This window comes from Sycon ciliatum, chromosome 2, assembly GCF_964019385.1.
Source record: "Sycon ciliatum chromosome 2, ocSycCili1.1, whole genome shotgun sequence".
NCBI classification, from domain to species: Eukaryota; Metazoa; Porifera; class Calcarea; order Leucosolenida; family Sycettidae; genus Sycon; species Sycon ciliatum.
In genome coordinates, this window is record NC_088644.1 from 26769140 (window position 1) to 26777297 (window position 8158).

At 48.8% G+C, this 8158-nt stretch overlaps 1 protein-coding gene and 1 non-coding gene across 2 annotated transcripts; one reads left to right on the top strand and one right to left on the bottom strand.

Moving 5' to 3' along the window:
* The first annotated feature begins 3589 nt into the window (after positions 1-3589).
* Positions 3590-3661, top strand: Trnap-agg (transfer RNA proline (anticodon AGG)). The gene has a single exon. It is a non-coding gene; the product is annotated as a tRNA-Pro (tRNA).
* Positions 3662-5354: 1693 nt separating this feature from the next.
* Positions 5355-8122, bottom strand: LOC135809436 (alpha-N-acetylgalactosaminidase-like). The gene is made up of 2 exons (XM_065322786.1): positions 6974-8122; positions 5355-5858 (listed from the first exon to the last, which is right to left on the bottom strand). Exons 1-2 carry the CDS (start codon positions 8057-8059, stop codon positions 5721-5723), a joined length of 1224 nt encoding a protein of 407 aa, XP_065178858.1. The 5' UTR covers positions 8060-8122; the 3' UTR covers positions 5355-5720.
* Positions 8123-8158: the final 36 nt, after the last annotated feature.

Here is an 8158-nt window from a genome sequence, read left to right on the forward strand (position 1 = left end):
ACAACGGCAGAGCTACAGTCTGTGTGGGTAGCATGCATGTGTTGTGCTAGGTTGGTTGCCATGATTACCACCGTATTCTTTTGTAGTTCATTCTTGTGCTGACAATAATACACCTGGGAAAGTGTATTGCCCCTTATGGACTTCGATTTCCAAACAACGGTCTCCAACTGCCATCGGGTCCTTAGTGATGCCAACGCAACACAGACTGCCCCTTATGGCTTTCAAATTTCAAACATGCAACAGTCTCCAACTGCCGCCAGGTCCTTAGGTGATGCCAACGTAACGCAGATGTTGCTAACATGCCAAAAGTACGACCTATTTGAAGTGCAGGCGTTGATATGTTGCTTTTATCAGGATGGCCATCTGTTACAAGTAGGTTATCACAACGAAGTGTAGGCTTGTGCTGGAGGATACCAACTGGCAAGATTGACAGCTCAGTGCCCACAGAATTAAAGGGCTTCACTCCGAAGATGTCAAAGCCGGACAGGGTTGGTGTCATGGGCAGCCTGCCACTAACTGTCTGGATCACAGCACAGTACATGTATTGCCATGGTCATGTCTGTGCTTCAGTGGTCTGATGACTGATGCGTCACGGCTAAGTCTTACGCATCATGTCGTGCGTTGGGGCAAGATGATAGTTTGAATGGAGCACCGGCATACATGTAGTTCAGACCATGATGCATCTTGAGGGGCGACCAAAGTGCCCGTGATCTCATTGGATATGCCAAGACGTTCTTGGTAGCTGGATGCCGTAATCGGACAAGCTGGATCAACTTGATTTGGGGCCAGGCCAGGTTTGCAGAAGTATGGCGCAAAGTTTGAGTCGTGCTTGTCAACTGTTCAAATATCAAGATGAGTGACGTGTGCAGGTGAAATATCCGTAGATGTGAAATCTGGACACTCACCTTGAACTTTTTCCATTCAGCTGATGGCTTCCGATATAGCATTCAGTGGGGCTTGGTGGCTGCTACGTGCCAGTTGGTGGAGCGGTGGTTAAGTCTAGAAGTCTGAGTATCAGTGTCTGCTGTTCGTCTGAGTGGGGCAACTGGCTCGCCGCTGCAGGAAACATACAAGTACACGTACAGTGTTTCTCTGGAAGTTGGTAACCGCTGACAACTTCAAGTTGAACACCAAAACATTAAATATCCTCCAGGGACTCTTAGGGAATCGAGGCATAGTGGACTGGTCCAGGCGCTGCGTCAGAGAACATGATTCAGCCTGCCACGTGACTGCTCTGAATAACAGTGACATGGTGTAACATGTCACGGTGCGGAGATGCTTCCACGTGTAGAGAAGACCTGGCTTGCCGGCACGATGCATCCACTGCAGATGGCATTGTGCATTTGCGGTTGACAGGGCTTTCCCCGTCATCACAGCAACTAATTACTTGAGCAAGCTAGTCAGGCATTGCATGTTTGGGTGGTTTCTATCGGCCTATTTTTACTGGTGATGTAATGGGGCCTTGATTCTCCAGTACTGGCATGTTACCAACCGGGTATCTGATATGAATTCAATATACCGGTAATGTACTTCGAAGTGAATGTAGCAGTTACCATGGTTGCGGGTCAGATAGTGTGTGATGAAATCGAGGGCTTGCTGGGAACCTGCCCGTGGCGGAAATGGTATTAGGGGTTCAAGTAATGTTCCCAGTTCACGACATTGGTCCTATTGTTTTGTACGTAGGTGAGCAGTCATGGGGTGTATCTGCCTGCTGTGAATATGGCTGTGATTATGGTACATGCAGCTGCATGCTGGGAGTTTGCCTTGCCAAAACACACATGCGATATTAGTACTGAGATTGGCTGTTGCATAATGCTGTACTTACAAAAACAACTAGAGCGAATTTTCGTCTTGGCACTTCGCTTTGATACTCACAATGGCTACTTACACCCGGAATAATCCAGCGGCAGATGCAGTGCCTAATGGTGGGGGCGATAAGGGATAAGTCTCAAAAGTCAAAACCACTGCGACCGAGCTGATGCTGAGTATTTGGTCCAGCTGTCCCAGTGCTGATCAAACCGGGAAGGTGCGTTGCACTGCGTCATCATTGCCATTGGACTGACCTATTCTGTCATGTTCGCTTGCAGCCTACGGCATACAACACACCAGAGCCTGGGCCACATGGTGTCACTGTGTACTGTGATAGTTCACCTAATACTGTAATAGCTCAGACTCAGGCACTGGTTGGTGTTATCTCTTCACTGCCACCCGTCTGCATGGTCAGGCATACTGACACACACACACACGCTAAGATTCCGGATGGCAGTCACTCAGCCTGGACTGCATTTCAGCATTCCACAATGTCAAGACATCTTTATCGTGATCGGCAGACTCTGTCAGTATGCTGGGCTACACATCCTAGTATGTAATGATCCCCGATGCTTCTCAGCTGTAATCCCGGTCAGACGTAATCAGCATAGCCATATTTGGCTCCCGGTGTCCACGCATGGCAAATATTAATTGGCTGCTATGCGGGGCGGGCCAGGCACCACAGATATAGCAACAAAGTAATCTACATTTTCTGACAACATTATGAAGTCATGCCACATGGGTGAACATGGTGAATGCCACACGGGAGCCGGAATTGTGAGATGCTGGTAACTGCTATGTCCGTGCACGGATTTGATACAGGCGTGTATGGCCCGGGGGTAGTCATACTCTTGCAGCCAGCGTCGCAATGGACGTACAATGTACAAGATATTGTCTTCGCAAACTACCTGCCAGTGTGTGCACAGTCGAGGTATTCAGTGCAGGTTTCGTATCTTGTCATGTGGTGGGGGATTTTTAGAGGTACGATGGACCTTCAGCATAGGCCTATGCCAAGAATACATAACCCCCCAAGAGTGTGCAACTCGACTATGGGTGCTGTACCGACAGAATTTCAAGTTGACGTCATTTTTATGATGCAATGCGCACTGCACACGGATTATCAAACGAATCCGGAACCTGTGGTGCACCAAAGTCCATCTGATCCTGTACAAAGAAAAAAACGTGTGATGCGTTGACACCCGTACTCATGTTGTAAATCACTGGTGCAAGGAGCATTGCATCATTAATAATGACGTCACCTTGAAATTGTGTCGGGACAGCAGGGTATGTGGGAGTTGCACACTCTTGGGGGGGGGTTATGTACTCTTGCCTATACCGTAAAATCCCGCCAGAGCGCCCCTACCTCCTCGACGCTTCGGGTGGGGAGGGGCGGATGGGCGAGTCCTACTTGCCGCATCCAGTGCTACATAAAAAAGTACTCACCCTACGAAAAACTGTTTGTGCATCTCGTACACCGACCAAAGGTCAAGAGCCAGGAGTCGAACAGACCCGACAAAACGCAGGGTTTGTGCGATCCCTGGTCAGGAGGGTGGGCATTGTTGCGTACATTTCTAGCGGGGTCGAGCACGCGTCTGCAGTGCAGTACAGCATCACAGACTGCGATAGAGTCACACGAGGATACAATCAATCACGTCCCTGACAAGAAGTCAGGGAGGGGCGGATGGGAGAGACGGGGCGCTCTGGCGGGATTTTACGGTACATGTACATGGGATATCTTTCTGGATTGTGGTCTGGGTTTGTAGTTTCTTAGTTATGTGTTGGTCTGTTGGTCTAGGGGTATGATTCTCGCTTAGGGTGCGAGAGGTCCCGGGTTCAAATCCCGGACAGACCCAACTTTTTTTTGATTTAAGGAATTGCGTATGAAAATGACGTAAGAACTGCATCTAATTTTCTTACGTAGAAATCAGCGCTTTTGGGTTTTGCTCTCGTACTTGATTTCTCCACGACTGCTAAACATGCCTTGTTGCTTTGGAGACGCGTTGGCTGTATGCGACCACCGGTGCACCGCACGCAGCATGAACCGAAACCACGTTTTTCATTTTGTTTTCTGTGTACCTTGTGTTTCGCGCGGCTTGAACGCTGCCATGGATAAATCAGGAAATGCGAAAAGTATTTCAACATAGGAAAGAGCTTTCCTACGGAAATCCGTAGAGAGAATTACGTATGAAAGTTGCCCTCTCCCGGCGCGTACGGCATGCGGATTTTCACACGTAATTGCTAGAGCTAAACCTCCCTACAGTGCTGTCGGGTAGCGCCGAAGAACGGCCAGGCTAGAATTTTACCAAGCACAGCATACGAGTACCAATGTATCAGTACACCGTGACTCAACTATGCATCGACATGAAAATAGGAACGGTCTAGGCTAGAAGTAGGAGGCTGACACCCCCAGTTCTTCGGCGACCGACAGTACTGTATTGTAACTAATACTTGGGACTGTATTGTAACCATGGTAACTAATACTTGGGGACTGTAGCATTCTGACTACTACTGAGTACTAGTAACTTCTTCGTAGTACAGTACTGGCCAAAGAAATCCAACCTCATGAATAAAACAGCATTGCCGGGCGCTACGCAGCCCTAGCACTACAAACACTGTTCTGTACACTCGAACGCGGCGCTACTTTATTCATGAGGTTGGATTTCTTTGGCCAGCACTGCACATGTATTTCACAGGGGGAGGGTGGACTCTTGGACTTGGAGCTGACCCGTGACCAATCTAGACTTCTTGGCCCGGATAAGCAGTGATCACACTCAGGCAGGTGTTCACAAGGGAGATGACATGGGCGGCTGCAACACTGAACAATACAGACTTCCCTCCCAGGCTGCCCGTTACAGTGGGCCTCGGGGCAGGGCAGATTTAAACACACTTGCAGCAGACATCACTCGTCTGGGCCATGCTTGGGGTCAGCAAGTCAAGGCTTGTCCCCATGGAAAATCGCAAAAAAAACGTGGTATGCACCTTACATCAGGGTTCTAACCAGGCCAAAATAGTGGGGGGAGCGGGCAGGGGAAACAGTCAACCCATAACCATTTCCCCATTTTCCAAAACCTTTTTGCCATGCAAAATGCAACGCAGTGGGGAGAACCCCGACTTCACCCCAGACGAATGCCTTTATGAACCCTCTAATAGTACCCATCGACTGCATTTTCGCCGACCGGCATGAAGAAACACAAAAATCGACAAACGAGTATAGGGGCGCTTAAAATCTGGGATCGAAACGCACATCGTTTTGGGTACAACGATCCTGTGTCGTTTCTCTAGATGCCACGACCCTGCTGTTCACCCCAGATCAGCATGGAAGTAGCTAGCGATCACTCCTGGATTCAACACAGTCCATCATCGAGACGAGCCACGTCCAAAGTAGGCAAACATGCAACAGCTTGTGCACACACACACACACCACGGCAAGCAAATGTGGGCACCGCACCGATTTCATCATGCACGCACGCACGCACGCACGCACACACACACACACACACACTGGTGCTCTCAGTACCCAACTCTGCACCACAAACCAGCCAGTGTCAAGATCTTGGAAGTACTTGAAACTCAAGATGGAAATATGCACAGAAGAAAAACACCATTAAAAAACAAACAATTTGAATCTAGATTATGCACTAGTAAGTGCATATGTCGTTGGGTGCTTTACATCATGGCAGTACAAGACCTTGCTAACAAGCATCGCTGCAAAAACAACAGCTTGTACCAGTAAGCTGAAAGGCCTTTCAACATGATATTCCAAAATGTCTTCAATTCAAAGCAGTACAACACAAGTACTCATGCTGCACCTGCAGCTTGCAGAACACACCAACCTGCACCAAGGGCACTGCACTTACTAACCCACATGGGTCTATGACTCAAAGAGCACGGAACAGCACATCAAACCAAAGCTAGCAAGCTTGGCTGACTTTCAAAGCGATCACACCGCCAGCAGGGTTGACGTAAGTGGAGAATGAGGTGGTCGCGTGACTATTGACGTGTGTAACCAGGTCCCTGATACAATAGGTACGGCCCGCGGACAGTCCAACCTACGGCAAAAAAAGAGAGAGAGCACACACTGAATCAGGCAAGGCAGCATACCGCAAGGTGCATACCAAAGAAAGTGTAGTCCAAGAAATGCCCAGCCTGGTGAACACAGTCTTGAATACAGTAAATCGAAAGTTTCGATAATGTACACAAGAAGTTAGTGTACAGTTCACATGTACGCCCAGCATACGTCCGTGGAAAATACTCCAGGGAAGATCCCTGCCTGGTCTGGGAAGGAGATACGAAAATAAAGCTTGCTGGATGCGCCTCTGCCCGTAATACGTTCCATCACTATCCTGTAGAATATTCCCCGCCCTACAGCAATACCTCTGCACGCGGAAAGTAAGACACCTGATTCACAGATGAACAGATCTTTCTCGATACTAGCATCTGGGTAATTACGTTAACTTACTGTAATCCCAAGATGGGGTTTTCAACAACAGGTCAGGATTAATTCTCGAAAATGCTTCTCATTCAGTGAAGTGTTTGACTGGCCAACTACTTGGCAATGGTAGTCCTGTTCACATGCCCTCCCATACCGTAAAATTCCGTAAATAAGCCCACCCTAAATAACGCCCATGTCCGATAATAAGCCCAGTTTTAGGCGGTGTACACTTCAAGTCCGTTTTAGCGCCCATGCCCGAAATAAGCCCAGGGTGTAAAGTGGACTCAAAATGACCAGCGTGCGAGCGTGCGTTCGCGTACAAACTGTAGAACAGCTGTAGGCGTTTTCAGCCATGCCAGTACCTGTTGAGCCTTGTACTTACCATAGCAAGTGGTTTACCTATCAAATCTGTAATTTATCGCTACATTCTTGGTTACGACCAAATTTCCAGCTATGGTTTGATGTACCTGTACCGCGCTCAGTGTGAATGGTGGTTCACTGAAACTAGTGGGTTGCTGATAGATTGATCTTCTGCAGATTGCGTCCGAAATAACGCCCATGCCCTAAAATAAGCCCATGCCCAAATATACGCCCGGTTTTGACGCTCTGCAAAGTATACGCCCGGGGCTCATTAACGGAATTTTATGGTATATGCCTTGCGCAAGGTAAAGACTAAAGAGTGCATACATGCCATGCATACTTGTGTGGGTATCACCACAGTGTAGAACATACCTCTGCGAAGGTCACAGTCATTAGGACGGGCGTGCCATAGGTACTGCGGTTCCATAGGATAACACCAACGGATCCATCGGCAAGTTCCTTGCGCCAGATCTCACGTCCTCCGCTCGCCGACACGCGCTGTGCCATGCGTCCAAGTGGGTCCTGGTTGATTGCGATCAAGTCGGCGTTCAGAAGAATCTCTTTCGTCCAATCTTGAATCTTCGCCAGATCGTTTGACATGAACAGAGGCGCAGAGAAGTAGCACCAGAACACAAATTGGGCAATGCTCTGGTCTTTACTCAAGCTATAGTCTCCAAGTATCAGCATGTCGGGATCATTCCACTGGCCTGGCCCGTTCACGACGCCAAAGTCGCGGTAGTTTTTCGGCTCGCCGTAGAAGTCAATGATCGACGTAACGCTGTCCCACGAGTCCTGGATATCGATATAGTTGCGCCACAGATTACAGTGCTTGGCCACATTCTCGTAGCTGACGTTCATCCCTGCAATTCTCTGATAGTCCGGCCAGCTGCAGGAGTAAACAATCTCACGGCCTGTCTGGTTCAAGGCTCTCGTAACCTCCGCATATCCTTCATTCATCAGCTTGACGTCAGCGTAGCAGCCATCCAGCTTCAACATATCGATTCCCCAGCTGGCAAATGTCTCGCTATCCTTTCTAATGTAACCCATCATGCCTGGATAGCCACCACAGGTCTTTGTTCCGTAATCTCCGTAAATGCCCAGTTTCATATTCATTTTGTGAAGCTTGTCGGCGAGATATTTGATCCCATGGGGGAAACGGACTGGATCTGCAACCAGTCGGCCATGTTCGTCACGATTGTGGAGAGGCCAGCAGTCATCAATGTTCACCCGATCATATCCTGCTGCCGCATAGCCGTTGTCATTGAGCAGATTCGCCATTCGGAGGAAGAGGTCTTCGTTGATGCAGTTATCCGGCTCCTTTTCGCAATCAATGTTGCATCTGTAACGTTCCCAAGCCAGCCATCCCATCGGAGGCGTCCGCACTAGGCCATTGTTCAGGGCATTGCTTACTGCAATGCTGAGACCCAGCAGGCACAGCACGGCGTAAACCTTCACCATTGCTGCTCACCAGTGGAGAAACCGAAAGAAGTTCTGTCTCAAAGTTTCAAACATTACAATGTCATGTCTGCATGCGCATATGCGCATACGTACATGCGT

Excerpts from the sequence above, each read along its gene's own strand:
- LOC135809436 (XM_065322786.1), bottom strand. The coding sequence starts at position 8,059 with ATGGTGAAGGTTTACGCCGTGCTGTGCCTGCTGGGTCTCAGCATTGCA. Across the intron at positions 5,859-6,973 it reads TGACTGTGACCTTCGCAGAG|GTTGGACTGTCCGCGGGCCG; the intron begins GTATGTTCTACA and ends TTTTTGCCGTAG.